This window comes from Panthera onca, chromosome B3, assembly GCF_046562875.1.
Source record: "Panthera onca isolate mPanOnc1 chromosome B3, mPanOnc1 haplotype 2, whole genome shotgun sequence".
In the NCBI taxonomy this organism is placed as follows: domain Eukaryota; kingdom Metazoa; phylum Chordata; class Mammalia; order Carnivora; family Felidae; genus Panthera; species Panthera onca.
Genome location: NC_138344.1, coordinates 819,992 through 836,149, shown reverse-complemented (window position 1 = coordinate 836,149; position 16,158 = coordinate 819,992). Strand labels below are relative to the sequence as shown.

The 16,158-nt window shown below is 63.9% G+C and overlaps 1 protein-coding gene across 2 annotated transcripts in view; it reads left to right on the top strand.

Moving 5' to 3' along the window:
- Positions 1-435: 435 nt before the first annotated feature.
- Positions 436-16,158, top strand: part of RASGRF1 (Ras protein specific guanine nucleotide releasing factor 1) — a 99,412-nt gene continuing 83,689 nt past the window's right edge. Inside the window, exon 1 of one of the 2 annotated variants that reach the window (XM_078449099.2) lies at positions 436-535. In XM_078449099.2, coding sequence (XP_078305225.1) covers positions 497-535 — 39 coding nt within the window. In that variant the 5' untranslated portion in view covers positions 436-496. Of the gene's footprint in view, positions 536-1,150; positions 1,887-16,158 lie in introns of those variants that run through there. The other variant, XM_078449098.2, reaches the window with a different exon arrangement.

Below are 16,158 nucleotides of genomic sequence, written 5' to 3'. Positions count from 1 at the left end.
AGGCCGGAGCCTGGTGCCCAGGACCGCGCGCGGCGTCTCCTCTGCGCGGAGTCGGCGGGCCTCCTCCCCACGGCTACCTGATTCCTGGGCTCCTTCCCTGCGCCAGCCCAGGGCGGTGTGAGCGTGTGTGTGATCGTGTGTGTGTGTGTGTGTGTGTGTGTGTGTGTATGTGTGTGCGCGCGCGCGCGCCGGCGGGGAGGGGTGCTCGCAGGTTCGGTGCTGTAAGATGGTGTTCCTCCCTCCTTCCTTCCTTCCTTCCTTCCCTACCTCCCTCCCTCCTTCCTTCCCTCTCTCTTCGGGGCCGCGCGGCCGCCCTCCGCCGCCGCCGCCAGCGCGCTGGGCCGGGCCGGGCGCCCCCCTGGGTCCCTCTGCGGCAGCCGGCGGTGCGCGCTCCCCGCCCCGGCGCCCCTCTCGCCCGGCGGCCCGCGCGCCCTGCCGGTGCAGCATGCGGGCGCGGTGACGTTCCCGGATAAATGCCGTGTAACTGTGTAGGCGAATGGGAGCTAAAAATAAGAACGGAAAATCTATCATTAAGGTATCATTGCGCCAGCGCAGCTATTTGAAGGCTCCCATGGTCCCCGGCGCCTGCGTTTGAAACCCGCCTTTAGGCTTTGGGGGGGTATTTGCAGAAAACTCCCGGCGGCGGCTCGCCAGCTAGACCTCGGGGGCGCAGGGGAGGGGGGTGGCGCCGGTAATTATGGCAACGCGCAAAATGAAACAAAATAAAACGAGCGCTCACCTAACCCCTCCCCCACCGCACCCCCTGCGCGGTCCTCAGGTCGCTGGGGAAGCCGCCGGGTGTGCGGCTGGACCCTGAAATGAATGTGACCCGGCCGTTTACGCAAAGAATAAGACCGAAAGCTCCTTCAGAGCTATTTCGCCAACCACCACCCTCTTCCATCCACATCGGATTAGAAAAATAAAGTACCGGGAGGGAGCCTTTGGAAGAGAAAATGAAAACTGGGACTTAACCCCGGGTCGCCAGGGCGCCGCGGTGGGGCGCAGAGAGGCAGACTCCCAGGATGGCAAGCCTCCGGGGTTCCATGGGGTTAAACGAAAATTGATCTGATTTGGTTTTTAGCACCCGAAGGGGAGCAGGGGAGACCGCGGGGACAGGGGCAGGGTTTGCGCGTGTGCTTGTGCGTGCGTCCGCGTCCGGGGAGGGGGAGGGGGCGCCAAGGTGCAGCCTGCGCGCCGCTCTGCGCCTCGGCGGGCTGCGTGCGTGTCTCTGTCCGCGCTGCTCACACGGGCTCTTCGAGGGATCGGCGTCACATGACTCCGCCTGCCCCTCGCCCGCGCGCAGCTCGCCAGTCCCTCAGTTTGCCCGGCGCCGGAGGAGGGTCGGGAGGCCTCTCCGGGGCCCGGGGGCGCCGCGGGGCGGAGAAGAAGTTCCGGCGGGGAATGGTACATCTCTCTTCCAGAAGCCGCGGCCCGGCGCCAGCTCCCGGAGTGTAGCTATTTGGGGGGAGGGGAGAGCGACCAGGAGCGAGCGAGCGAGCGAGCGAGCGAGCGCCGGAGAGAGGCAGCGCGCCGCGCGCACGGACGGGGGGCCGCGGGGTGTCGCGCGGAGAAGATGTAAGCGCGTGGGGTCTCGCTGGCCTCCGAGCACCATGCAGAAGGGGATCCGGCTGAACGATGGCCACGTCGCGTCCCTGGGACTGCTGGCGCGCAAGGACGGCACGCGCAAAGGCTACCTGAGCAAGCGGAGTTCGGACAACACAAAATGGCAAACCAAGTGGTTCGCGCTGCTGCAGAACCTTCTCTTCTACTTCGAGAGCGACTCGAGCTCGCGGCCCTCGGGGCTCTACCTGCTGGAGGGCTGCGTCTGCGACCGCGCGCCCTCCCCCAAGCCTGCGCTCTCGGCCAAGGAGCCGCTGGAGAAACAGGTGAGGCCGCCGCCGCGTCTGACCTCCCAGCGCCCCCGCCGCGGCCACCCTCGGCACCCCGGGGCCTTCCGCCGGCCCGCGGCGCCCGAACTTTGGTCCCTCCCCTCTGGGCGCCTTCGGTGCGAGCGGAGGCTGGGCCCTGGCGGGCGGGTGACCCCGCGGCGGGCAGAGGGGGCAGGGACTGCGGGCAGGGAGTAGGCGCGGGCTGCGGCTGCCCTTCACCCGGAGAGCTCCGTGGGAGGCGGGGACACAGGGGCCGAGACGCGGAGGCGCTGGGGGGCGACGGGGTGCGGGAGGAGACGGGGTTCCGGAGGACCGGGGATAGACGATGAATGAGGACCGACATCCAGCCAGAAATGGTGCTCCCCACCCCCACTGCCACCCCGCGGCCCCCGACAGCCCCGACAGTCTGCTCCAGGCCTGGAGAGGGCGAGACGGAGGCGTCCGAGCGCCTGGGTCCCCTGCTCCGCCGCCGCTCAGAGTGGAGAGCCTGCCCTAGCTCTGCCGAGTTGGGGGGTGCGGGCCGCTGGGGTCGGTTCGGTGCCATCGGGCGTGATGAGCTCCCGGCCGGCCCCAGGCCCGAGCACCAGACCCGGGTGTGCCAGGAACCCCCTCTGGCGCGCGGGGACCAGGGCCAGGGCTGCTGCGGAGGCCGCGGGACAGGCGGGCGCTGCTCTCCTCCCCCTCCCGCTGCGACTCCGCCACCGCCGCAGTCCCGCTGCCCTCGCGTTTCCCGAGCTGCAGGGCTACGGGGCCGGGCCTGGGTTTGCCCGAGGGCCAGGGCGGGGTGGGGGTGCGCCTCTGGCGTGGAGGGAGGGAGGAGCGACCGAGAGCGAGGGCAATTTTTCAGCTCGATGCGCTCTCCAGAGGCGACTGCTCCGTTTCCATGCCTCTGGGAAGGGAAAGTCAAAGATAGTGGTTCCTAAAATGTCATCGCTGGAAGGGACCCGAGATCCGTGGGGGCTCCAACCAGCTAGCTGTTGCCTGGAGGAGGACGCCGAGGCCCACAGGGAGAAATTTACTTGCCCAGTGTCATACCACCAGTCGGTGGCTCAGGCTCAGAAAAGAGCACTGGGTTCTCAAAGCCACTGCTGCATGGAGACCAGTGGTGATGGAGCGGCCCAAGTGTCGGGAATAAAAACCCTGCTCGAACCGGCCCACCGTGTTGTGGGGACGGGTCTGAGCCCGGCGTCTGCAGTACGCCCCTTTCTTCCCTGCCCTTGTCTGCTGGCGTTGGATGATTTCTGGGGACTGGGAAATGTGGACAAGAATATTCGAGGGCCCATCTCTGGGGACAGCAGGCCACACGGCAGGGAGAGGCTCGCCGATGGCAAAGCTGAGCAGAAAGCAGGCAGCTCCTGGGCTCCAAGCACAGATGGGGCCTAGAGGACTCACCTGGGAGAGCCAGACCCAGGCTGGGCCAAAGACGCCGCTCTCAGCCCTTGATAGGCTGTCTTCACGGGCCTTCCGGAACATTGCCAACCTTTGCCAGCCCAAGTCCACCTGGCGCCTGCCGGCAGCCTGCAGCCCCAGGCCCAGCTGGAGCCCACCTGCATCCCCCACACCAGAGCAGAGCGCTGGGCAGGGGGGTGGAGGAAGCTGAGTGGCTGTGAGGCTCACTGCCTCTGTTCTCAGCCCTCGGAAGCCGGAGGCAGGCCTGAGACTGAATCTCCGCGCCGCGACCTCAGCGCACACGCTCAACTTCTCTGAGCCTCTGTTTTGTAATCCAGATAATGGAGATAATAGCACCTACTTTTCTGAGATTTCTAGAACGCGGGCAAATAATGTATATGAAAGCATGCTCACAACACGTTTTAGCTGGATCTAAATAAATTGTAGTCGGATCTCCATTACCCACTTGGGCAGGGAATAAAGGCCAGACACAGAATGTTAAAGCCGAAAGGCAGCTCAGAGAGAGTTCACACATAGCCAAACGGGACCAGCGAGTGGGGGTCACCTATCCCCACAGAGTAAGTCAGGGCAGAATCGGACCTAGAATTCATCCAGTGTCTAAGGATTCCTGAAAAGGAGATCTTGTGTTGATCCCAAATCAGTCTTGGCTCAGGTAACGAATCATGCTAGCAGCAGATTTTGGACGGGACAGGAGTGCAAAACCCAGAGATGATATGCTCACATGTTAAGGGCTGTGTCCCCAGAATGCCACCGATCGGGCATCCCCAGATGTGTTCAGAGAGCGGGCTCGTGGCGTGAGAAGATTGGGAGGTGACGATCTGATGCGGCCCAGCTCCGGTGCAGATTCCGTTAGGGACGTGTGCTTTGGTCTCAGGCACTTGTGTTAGATGTCCCTTCTGTCCCGCTCCAGAGCGGGAAAAGTCCACTCGCCTTCTCTGGCCTGTGCGTGTTTGTAAGAATTTATAACGTTTCGGTTCTAAATTTCAGAGTAAAACCGATAGTCTCAGCAGCTGACCCGTATCTCTCATCGGGTTGGGTGCCCCATGGCACCACCCCGCGGGGCCCCAGCGTGCGAGCCTGGCTCCCAGCCATCCCGTCACCGGGCCTGCCTGGGATTTGGGCCCACAGGAAACCCGGACTCGGAACCGGCTGGGCGTGTGGTGGGGTGCCCTGGTCAGGGCCTCGGAGGTGCCCAGGCTGACCAGACCGGCCGGTATCTGTGAAGCCGCTGTGTTAGCAGGATGTCTTTGTGTTGGGTCGAAGCAGGTGGCCTCCCCCCGGACAGGCAGGAATGCGTCAGGGACAGAGCACATAGTAGGTGTGCAGGGAGCGCCTGTAGAGCCGAACTCGGGGTCTCTCATGTGAATTCAACGCTTCGTGCCCTGGGGCCTGCCGCGTGCTAAGTCCAGGTCCTGTCGCTGTGTCGCGGGCCTAGGAAGCTGGATGGTCACGGCCCCCAGACCCTAAATACGGGCACTGGCCTGGTGCAGATTCTCCAGCAGGACGGAATGAAGGTGCTCTGGGAGCCCAGACCCCAGCACCAGGCTCAGCCTCGGGGGATGCCCTGGCCTCTGGCTGCTTCCGTGCGGGTCTGACCGCACCTCATGCAGCCCCGGTGTGCTGGAGCCCTGACCTGGGACCCCACACCTCATGAAGGCGGACTGGCACGGCCGCCGTCTCCTCCTGCCCCTGCTCGCTCAGTGCTGACTTCCTCTCCTCCCTGCCCCGGTGCCCTGGGCTTCGGGTTTGGATTCAGCCTCCCTACAGGCTGACCCTTGGTGTGGGAGCCGTGCTCTGGCCTTGAGCGCCCCACCCTCGTGCTGAGCCCTCTGAAATACAGCTTCCGGCCTCAGCTTCTCAACAGGCGACCCTGACCATCCAACCCCAGCCCCTTCCTCGCCCCACCAACCACAGGGGTTCCAGCCGCGGACCCCGGGCTCTTCCCGATTCACTTAGGACAGATGGGACATGGAAGGGACACAGACCCCTTCCACGGGAACCTCGGCACCGATGTGGGCGGAGGCTCCAGAGGCCGGGGGGTGGGGGAGCCCAGAGCACCGACTGTCCCCCCTCCCCCCAACCGGGTGCCTTTCCCCGGAGATAAGGTGGAGCCCCATTCCCGCTCCTCACGGGACGTGTTCCTGGTCGGCCTGGAGCGTTCACATCAACGACAGTCCTAAAGCTGCGAGCGTGCCCGATTTACAGATGGGGAAGCTGGCTGGCGGTGCCACCAGCAAGGCGGGGGCCGAGCTGGGACTCCTCGGGCTCTCCCGGTCCGCAGCTACGCCACCGTCTTCGCCACGAAGCTTGCCCTCCCGTTGCTCTAGCACATTCAGCTTCTCGGCCAATCAGAAAACTGCAAACCTGGAGGGAGGGGGTGAGGTTGTGCCGGAAGCAGCCCCCTGAGACGCAGAACCGGGGCTCGGACTGCGGACGCTGGCACCTGCAGAAGGGCCCACGGTGCGCCCCCCCCCCCCTGACCCGGCAGGTGCGGGGCCCCAGGGTTAACTGTGTGGGGTGCCCGTTCCGTCCCCCCTACGTCTGTAGAGCTGAAACGAGGTTGAAGAGCCTCGGTGATTATACCCTAACTGGGACAAGGAAATGCCAGGTCACTGCTCGTCTGCTTGGTGACAGTGGGGTGATGGGACCGGACCAGAGGACACACTGTGTGCAGCAAACATTCGGGCTCGAGGCGCCAGACCCGGGCTCAGTCCTGCAGCTACAGAGAAGAATAAAGCTTAATGTTGGTCTTCAAAGAGCTCGCGGTGGGGTGGGGAGCCCTCCCCGGGCTCACTCCCATAGTTACGGCCAAGTGTTGGGAGCTCTCCCTCCCCTGCTTCGTGCCCATGGGGTCACTGAACACCCTCGCTCACGCTGTCCCCCTCACCCCCCCTCCACACAGCCCCCACCAGGGTGGTCTAACCGCACGTCAGGTCGCGGCACCAAGCCTGTGAGGCCATCAGTGGCTCCCGTTGCCTTTAGGAAAAAATGCGAACTCCCAGCCATGACCTGGGGCACCCTCGGGACCCAGCCTCTGCGCCCCCAGCCCGGCCCCACCGTCCACATGTTGCCCCTCCACACCCTGCACCAGCCTCTGCTTTCCTACCTCAGGGCCTTAGCGGATACTTCCTCCGCCTGGAATGACCTCCCAGCCCAGGCCCTTCAGTGACCAAGTCCTGCCTCCGAGGTCTCAGCGTAGAAGCCACCTCCTTAGGCTTCTCTCACCACACACTGGGGCTTTTCTCCATCCACACCATTGTCATGGTCTGCAAAGACCGTGTGTTTGGCTGGTGGCTTGTGAGTGGACACCACCCCCAGAACGCAGGTGCAGGAAATCGGGGGAAACCCCCCCAGAACACAGGTGCAGGAGATCAGGGGACACCCCCCCCCCCCCAGAACACAGGTGCAGGAGATCAGGGCCAGCCAGGGCAGAGGCCGATGGGGCTGTCATAGTTAGTAGTTGGGGGACTTGCTGAACCCCGGGCAGCAGCCGGGTCTTTACAATAGAGACTGTTTACAGACACTGAGGTGCCCCTGGCAGGACCTGCGGTCCAGCTGGACAGGGTGGAACCTGACGTCCTACTGCTGACCTCAGCCTGGGGCAGACACGGTGCCACCAGCAGAGAGAGACATGGGAGGGGAGCAGACGTGGGGGGGAGGGGTGGATGATGGCGAGTCCATCCCAGGAGGTCAAGGGTCAAATGTGAGGTGACCCCAGGTGTGGTGACTGCAGGTGCAGTGACCCCAAGTGTGGGGAGGCTACTCACAGAGACAAGAGGCCGCCAGGCAAGCAGGGTAGGCGCTGACGGGCTGGACTGCTAGAAGGGGGCGCTCGGAGGGTCTGGCTGGACCGACACGTGCCCGGCCTGGCCCGTCCACTGTCCCTGCCCCCTCCGCAAAGGCAGCCAGCACCGTGGACGCCGACTTGCCGGGGTGCCCGCACCCACAGCTCGGTTCCTGACGCTTCCAAGAGAGTTCTGTCACTGCACCCTCGTGGAGGGAGGACCGGGGCCCGGAGCATTTGTCAAGGCCCGAGAGCGGAGGTCGGGTTTGAGCCTCCTGTGCACCCGGTGACTGTGACGCGACACACAGGCCCCTCTCCTCGGCCCCTAACCTACGGCTTCCCTGCCATCTGAGGAGCCCTGGGGCTTCTGCAGGGACCCTCGGTGACCACCATCAGGGCAGTGGAGTGGGGGCCACAGCCCTCACCAGAGGGAGCAGCCCCACTTTTAACCACTGTCCGTAGTAGGGGCCCACGTGAAACATCATCTTTGCTAGTGGCTTCAGGAAGTTTCATCTTCGCCCAAAGGCAGCGCTCTGTGGCCTGAGCGCTCGCGTGGAGTGAACGTGGACTCGGCCGTGGGTGACCTTGTCGCCGAGCGCTTCCCGACGCTAGACCGGCGAGCACAGGAGAGTGGGGAACACGGTTCGCGGAGCACCTCCGATCCGTGCCGGGCACCAGGGTGAGGTTTCACGTCCGGCCCCTGCTGAGTCCTCTCAGCAGCCCCTGCTAACCCATTCTCGAGACGACAAAACTGAGGCTCAGAGACGTCAGGGACTCCCTCGGGATTACAGAGAGCGTGCGGCAGAGCCGGCAGGCGGACCCGGGCCCCTCGCCCGCCTGCCTCCGGGACCTGAGCCCTCCGCCACGCTCAGCACACAGGCCTGGGCCGGGGGCGGTGGTGGAGTTTACCATTCTCTGCCAAGAAAAAAGAATCAGCAGCAAGTGAAAATATGTCACTGTCGCTCCGGTGACTTCTACGAAGCAGCTTCTGTTTCTGCTTGGGTGGGAGCCTCGCAATTCGAATCCCACGAGCGTCAAGGCCAAGACAGGCATCCACATCCCACGGTCCGGTCTCCCCGGAACCCGTGGGAGCCCGGAGCCGGCGCCCATGTACACACAGCCAAGAACAGGACTCAGCCCCCCCGATGTGTATGCGGGAGCTCCGGGGACACGTGGACCCGGGAGGGGCCCAGACGCCTCCGCGCGGGCACCTGTGGTGCGGTGGGCATGCCCACCCCCTCCCCAGAGAGGGGCACACAGCCCCTCAGATGCAGATCCCGGTCGTCAGCTGGCTCGCTGAGGACGAGCCACCCCGCCCAGGCAGGGAGGCAGCATTAGGTGGTAGCCACGGGCTTCGAGCCACGCGGACCGGCGTTCCTGCGGGTTCTGCCCCCTCGTAGCTGGGGGGTGGTCACGCTCCCTGAGCCCCGGCCTGCCTGCTTGTGAGGTGGAGGCCGTGATGGAGCCTCCCTCTGCCCCCTGCTCTGAGGCTTAGACCAGTGGCTCTTTGAAAAGCGCTGGCACAGCCCAGTGGGTCTCGTCAGTAAGCGATGGCTGCTGCGGCTTCGGGTTCTGCCTGCGTGACCAGCCTCTCGCTCAGCGGAGCAGCGACCCCGGGGCCTGGCGGCTCTGACGGGCTTGCAGCCAGTGACAGCAGGCCCTGAGCCCGGATATTAAGATGGGTGGGAATTCTTCACACGGAGAACCTGGGCGCTTCTGGGAAGGTCTCGGCAAGTCTGTCCCCGGTGCGGGGACGGGGAGCGATGCCCGCGGGAGCTCGTTCCATCCCTGCTGGCCACCCCAGCCCTGTCCATCTTGCCCCCTGCACGTCTCACACCCACCCACTTGGCGTCTGCCCCCCCTCAGCTCTGGTCCAGGCTGCCGTCCCCCCTCACCGGGACGTGGGGGTGGCCTCCGGGCCGTGCGCTAGTCAGGACGGGCCGCGCTCAGCTGCCGTAACAACCGCCATCTGCGTGAACGCGGGAACGTGTGTCTCTTGTCGGTGCCTTTCCCGCCCGTGCGCCCGGCGCCGTGATCACTGGGGGCCCAGGCTGATGGAGATTCGTGCTGACTCCTGCCCCCGCGGCCACCCAGCCGAGGGGAGGGCGGTCACACCCACCCCCCCAGGAGTGACCCGCTCTGGCCTCAGCTCAGTGGACAGGCAAGTCACGTGGCTCAGCCCAGCGGCAGCAGGCAAGTGCCGGCCTCCTGTGCCTGCGGGCGGAGCTCCGGTGTCCCCGCCGTCTGCCTCCAGCCGCTGTGTCCCGCAGGCCACCTGCCTGGGTGCAGCCAGAGCGTCCGCAACACACAGTTCCCACTCACACACATTCCCAGCAGCGGGGGGAGGGCCAGGCGCCTCACGGCGGGCGTAACGGCGGGAGGCGGAAGCCGGGCTCAGCCCGGTGGGTTCACACTTGCAGGGGCAGGTCCGGGCCAGGCCTCCCCTTTTCCTGACACTCAGTGACCGTCATCCCTAGGCAGGCGCCAGGAGAAGCACTTTGGCCACCGGGTTTCCCCTGAAGTAATGAGGAAGAGAATTCTAGAAGCAGAAGTGGCGTTCTGTTCCGCAGAGTTGCTGGTGCCTCCTGGGAGCCAGGCCCGTGCTGCCTGGGGCCAGGAGGACGGGACAGAAGGAAGGGCCTGCCCTGGAGGGGCTCACCGTCCAGCGAGGAGGCCCCCCCCCCCCCCGCCTCCGGTAGACAGCGGCAGCACAAGGGGGGCCAGTGCTGGTGCAGAGCAGAGCCCGGGTCTGTGGGAGCCCAGCCGGGGGGCAGCAGGGCAGCTCGGGCAGGAAGGGAGCCGTGGGACATCCCGTGGGGGCCGTAGGGGCCCGCTGAGGCCCGTGTGCCCGGCTACTGAGCCGGCCCTTCCCCCCAAGAAGTTTCCCACCGGGTTCCTGACGGAGGCCGACGCCACACTGGAGCCTGTTCCTGAATTCGGCAAACGTCCTGAGATCTGGTCGGTGGCAGGGCCAGGCCGGGACGGGTCTGCGGGGGGGTGGCGATGGACTGAAAGATGTTCGTGCCGGACCAGCCACGCAGGACCTCCATGGCCCTGGCTCCTCAGGCAGGAGTAGCTTCAGACAGAGACCACCCGGCAGTAGAGGCTCGTGGAGGCTGACACGGGCCCCAGGCCTCGGGCTGAGCACCGCCTAGTTCAAGGCTGACTCTGAGGGGGGCCAGCCCTGTAGCCACTCACCCCGTTCCGGCCGGGCCGGCAGTGAGCCGTGAGGTGTCGGCAGCAGTGGGCCTCAGTCCCGGCTGGGGAGGGCCGCAGGGACACAGCCCAAGCCCCATGGGAGGCGGGAGCTGGATGGGGCCTGAGACAGACACGTGGCCCGGGGACCGGGCAGAGCCCGGTGCGTTAACCAGGCCCTGGGAGGATTCCAGCTGGAGAGCTCCGAGGCCCCTCGGAGCAGGGGCAGGATCCAGACCCCTCTCGAGCCGTATGGGACGGGGCGGGGCATCAGGAGCGGGACAGCTGGTCAGTCCAAGGAGTGACCGGCGGGAGCACCGCCGGCCCGGGGAGGCCAGTCCTTCCAGCGAGCAGGCCCGCTCGGGAAAGCTGTACTAGTGGAGTGCCGTGTGGCGGGCACGAGACTGGCGTGGCTGGGGCAGCAGCCAGCATTTGAGGAGCGAGTTCTGTGCTGCAGAAGCAGTGGGGGTGGAGGGGAGCCGAGGACACTCCGGGGAGACCTGGCCCGGGTGGGACAGGACCTTTCCCTGCAGGGGCCGGGGAACAGGGCGGCTTCCCTGGGAAGTCTGACCATGAGAGGTATGGAAGGGACCTGAGGGGGAGCCTGGATGGACGGCCCTTATGTGGCGGGGGGGGGGGGGGGGGGTGGGATCCAGGCCAGGGCGTGTCCACACACGCACACACATGTGCACGAGAATACTCGGGGTTCTCCGGCACAGCCCTCTCTGGACCGGGAAAAGCAGCATCCAGCAGAGAGGTCCGGCCGAGGCCCGGGGCCAGCTGGACCACAATCCCGAAGGAGGAGCGGGAGGGATGAGCCAGGACCTGTTGGGGGACAGGGCAGCAGAGTTGAGCAGGAACGGTGCCTCCGTCACTCAGCTAGAAGCAGGGGGCAAGCAGTGGGTCTGGGCTCTGGCCAAGCAGGATGGAGACCGGGGCCAGGGGGAGCACAGGGGGCACTTCAGTGGTCCACGTGGGCGGAGCTGAAGCCTCGAAGCAGGGCGTGGCACGGGACAGGGGAAGGCACAGCGTCTGGAGATTCCAGAGTGAGACCCTTGCTGGCCAGCTGAATATCAGGAATGAGAAGAGATGGGAAGTGGAGTGTTGCACGGGCCGCCAGCCATTGCCTGCTCGACCTTGGCACACCTGCGACCCCTGGGTTCGTGACCCCCAAGCCTCTCGAGTACGCACTCGCGCAGGGGGGGTTTGGGATCAGGGTGGGCATTTTTTATTTTGAAACAACAGTTGTGGGCTCTCAGGGCTCTGGAGGCCAGCGGTCTGAAGTTGGGGCCGTGCTCCCTCGGACGTCCCAGGGAAGAACTTCCCTGACCTCCTCCAGCTTCTGATGGCTTCTGGCAGCCCCCGGTGCTCCTTGACCCACAGACGCAGCTCTCTGACCTCTGCCCGTGTCTTCACTTGGCTTTCTCCCTGTGTGTCTTTGCCCAGCTGTCAGCGCAGAGCCCGATGTGGGGCTTGAACTCAAACCGTGAGACCATGACCGGAGCCGAAGTCAGACACTTAACCGACTGAGCCACCCAGGCGCCCCAAGACCTTATTTTCAAATAAGGTCACAGTCACAGATTCCAGGGGGTTTTGGAGGCTGCAATCGCACAGCTCGCGAACGCACACGCATGTGTGTTTCCTGGGAACTTGCCACCAGTAGTTTGATTAGACCCCCCGCTTAGACTTGCAAAGGATTTGATTGGTTTGAAACCCATTATTAAGCACTTTTATGAACCACGAACTCTCACATTATCTCTGTGAGGTGGGCGATAACCTTCCCCGTTTTGTGAAAGAGAAAACGATCTGATCGATCTTCAGAATCTGAAAACCAAAGGGTTCCATGGTGGCGTAAGTTCCAGGAAATATCCTTCGTCGCAGGACTGCGCGGGGCCTTTACGATGTGAGTAGGCCTCTGGGGGTCCCCGAGAACCAAGGACTTCCATCGTGAAAGGCCAGTGCCCCACCCCTTATGGCCAGCCCCGCCGCCCAAGCCTGGGGAGCACAGTGTCACCTGCCTTGTGGCTTTGCTGGTAATTAATAAGCCTGGCTCCCGTGCCACGGTGACAGATGTGTGACAGATGTGTTCGGTCACCCATTCAGCAAATGGAGGCTTCTCTGTGCCAAGGCCAAGGCACAATGCCGAGCTCCAGGGGCATGTCTTGGTCAGGAATCGTTTAGCGGAAACAGGAGCTTGTTCAGATCAGCTTAAGCAAAGGGAAGGACTTTGTTGGAAGAGCCACGGTGGTGACCCATGGAGCCTCGGAGAAAACCTGTGTGCGGCCTCCGTGGCCTGGACCGGGAACACGCCTCTGCCCAGCCCCCTCACTACCCAGTCCCTGTCCCCGCTTCTTTCTGAGACACTTGTTTCCTTCTGTGCCTTCTCTCTGGCTCTTGGTGGTCACCATGCACAGCTCCTCGGCTGCCTCTCCACGTCACCGTTGCAAACAGCTGACACCCTGGGTGTGACCGCTGGGGCACCTGCCCACGGCCGCCCCAGGGCTGCGCTCCCGGTAGGCGAGGGGCGGGCAGCGGGGGAAGTGCTTCTGCCGGGGCATTGCCCCCTCGGGGTTCCCAGCACTGGGTGGACATCGAGACTAGCCGCCCCAAGCCCATCCCCCTGCCCGGACCCTCTGCTCCTGGTCCTGCTTTAACAGGTCTCAGGAGGGGCCTGAGTGTGCGTGGCCCAGAACGAGCCTCTCCGCTCTCCCGGAAAGACCACTACAAAGCCATCACAGGGGCACCCAGGGGGCTCAGTTGGTTAAGCGGCCAACTTGATTTCAGCTCAAGTCATGATCTCATGGTTCGTGAGCTTGAGTCCCGGGTCGGGCTCCACGCTGATGGTGCAGAGTCTGCTTGGGATTCCCTCTCTCTCTCTCTTTCTCTGCTCCTTCCCCTCTCTCTCTCTCAAAAATAAACAAACTTAAAAAAAAAAAAGAAAAGCCCTCACAGTGCAAGCTGATAATGGCTTTGCGGGGGGAGAAGAGGGATTGTGGGAGCGCCTGGCAGTGCAGAATGAGCAGGAAAGAGACGAGCTAAGCTCTGGGTCCAAAGAGCAGCAGGCCTTCTGAAGGCCTTTCACGTTTGTCATCGATAGCCGTGAGGTGACCAGTGTGCGGGCCACCGTGGGGACCGAACACACGTGGGTTGGATTCGTGCATGAAGAATCCCCCAGGCAGAGAGTGAACGCGGGAAAACTTTGTTTCCCACGATGGATACCACCTGTGTGCCCCCGTGGCGCCTGTGTCCCCGTGAGAGAGAAGAGGCTGCCCGGTGTCCCCCGGCTCTGAGCACCACCAGACGCGCCCGGCCCTGCCATCTGGGGGGGGTGACCCTCCGTCCTGCTTGGCCCAGGACTCCCGTGGTCGGCACTGGAGGTCTGTCCTTCGGGAGCCCCTTGGTCGGGGGCAGCGCGGGGCAGTGGTCACTCTGCCCGCCAGCTGGGCGTCCTGCTGGGTGTCCTGGACGGCGGAGAAAGCAGGAGGCGGGGGCCCTGCCAGCCACCCCACCCCCAGCTGCCGGGAGCTCCTGTCTGCTCAGCCGCCCTGGATGGTAGAAGGTTGTGACCCAGGCCTGAGGACCCCAGGAACACCGTGCCTGGGCAGGATGAGAAGTAAACCCAGCCCCCGACGGCGAGCAGGCAGTGGGAGCCATTGGGTGGGCAAAGCCCCTGGACGTGGTAAGGCCCCTGAAAGAATCCTGGAGCTGTTGTAACGGTCTGGCTTTGAGGCTCAGAGTGTTTCTGGACTCATCACAACCTTCCAGTCAAGGTGCCCGCCTCTTCAGCTCTAGGGACGCTCTGGTCTGTCCTGGATGTGGGGGCCCCCGCGTGGACTTCTGGGCCCTTCCCTGCAGCCCTGGACGCTCCCGGGGTCGCTCATCGAGCCTGCTTCCGAAACAAGGTCAAGTGTGGTCCAGTGGCAGGTTCGCCTCCATGGCACCTGTGGGTCTGTTCCGGCAGCTCCCGTGAGACCTGTTAAGATTCTGTACAGAATCCTCCTCCCAGAGGAGGCCCCAGCTTTGTGTCTGAGTTTATCCCATATCCTCGATGACGGGTAATGTGTGAGTACTGACCCCTCCCCACACGGCGTCCCGGGGAAGCCACACGTGTGGCCCTGCATCGCACCGGAAAGCTTTGGGGTGTCCCCACCGCTGATTCCAGAACGATGCTGCTGTTCTGTAGAGGGATCCGTCCCACGTGGTCACATTGTCGTGGTAGGTGCGACGCGGGTCCTGCCCTGTGGTCATGTTGAGGCCCACGTATTATTCTGGTTGAGTTCAGACTTTGGGAAGCCCCAAAGTGGTCCTGCTTGGTCGGGCACCATTCTGGGTGTGCCTGACGTGTGGTCCTGGTCACGTCCCAGTGGGCCCCTGGCCCCAGTACGTGTGCCGTCCACCCTGCAACTCTGTGGGGCCCACCTCTGGCCTCTGCTCGGCCTTGTCTCTCTGGGGAGGCCCAGGGGTGGTTCAAGCTGTCAGGGCCGACCTGAGGTCTGTCTGAGCTTGGATCCGACACCATCTGAGGCTGTGGGACCATCTTAAGAGCTCCGGTGGTCCCCGGGGTCACTGTTCCTCCCTAGAAAAGGCTGATGTTGGCAGTGTTTATCCAGAACCCCAGAAACACCCAGCTCCCTTCTAGACTGCCAGCCGCGTGAGCTTGTCAGGTAGTGGGGGATAGGACATCCTGGTTCTGGAAGAGTCCGGTGAGCTGGGCTGGTCCCGCTGACCCCGTGGATCCTGGGACCTGAGCCAGAGCAGGTCGGTGAACCCTCCCTCGCCCAGCCCGCACCCTAACCGCAGACCATACTGCTCTGGGATCCGGAAAGCCTGTCCCAAACCCACCCGAATGAGCCAGAAAGGAGCTGAGGGAGCAGAGAGTGAGGCAGAGGCAGAGCACATGTGTCCAGACTTCTGCACCAGGAGGAGAGAAACGGGGAGCCCCTGATCTGACCGCAGTCTGTCACCAGCCTGAGAGGGAGGAACTGACCAAGAGGGGAGCTGTGCGGGGTGCTCCTTCCTGCAGCCCCGGCCAGCCGACCTCACCTTCCCTGCGGAAGGAGGCAGAGAGGTGTGGGAGAGGGACCCGGGGAGGGTGGAGACCCAAGGGGCAGGGACCGACCCAGCGAGAAAGGGGCAGAGAGGTGCACGGATAGGACAATAGAGGCGGAGAAACGGAGAGAAGATCACAGAACAGCAGGGAGGTGATGGCTTCCCAGCCCCACGAGCGACGAGGCGGGCTCCTCCTGGAACATGCCGGCGGGACGCAGCCCGGCTCCCTGTCCAGGCTGCTGCGGTGGAACCGGGCTGGGCCCCCAGACCCCCCCCCCCCCCACCCGGCACCTCTGGTGACCACCAGTCCGTTCTGTACTTTTCTGGGAGTTTGGTTTGGCTTGGTTGGTTTTTTAGGTTCCACTTTTCTTTATCCGTTCATCCTTTGATGGACACCGACGTGGCTTCCGTGTCTTGCCCACCGTACGTGACGTTGCCGTGAATGTGGGGGTGCGGGTGGGTTTTGGAATCGGTGACTTTGTCTCCTTCCGATAACTACTCAGAAGTGCAGTTGCCGGATGGTAGGGTCGTTGTTTTTCCAACCCGAGGACCCTCCACACCGTTCTCCACGGCGGCTGCACCGGTCTGCGTTCCCAGCCACAGTGCGCGAGCGCTCCCTTTCTGCGCGTCCTCGCCAACACCTGTTGTTCCCTGTGTTGTTGATGTTCGCCATTCTGACAGGTGTGAGGTGGTATCTCTTTGTGGTTTTGGAAAGAGAACGAGCAGGGGAGGGGCAGAGAGAGGGAGAGAGGGAATCTTAAGTAGGGTCTGCCTGACACAGGGGACTCGATCCCACAAATGACAAGATCGTGACCTGAGCCGAAATCAAGA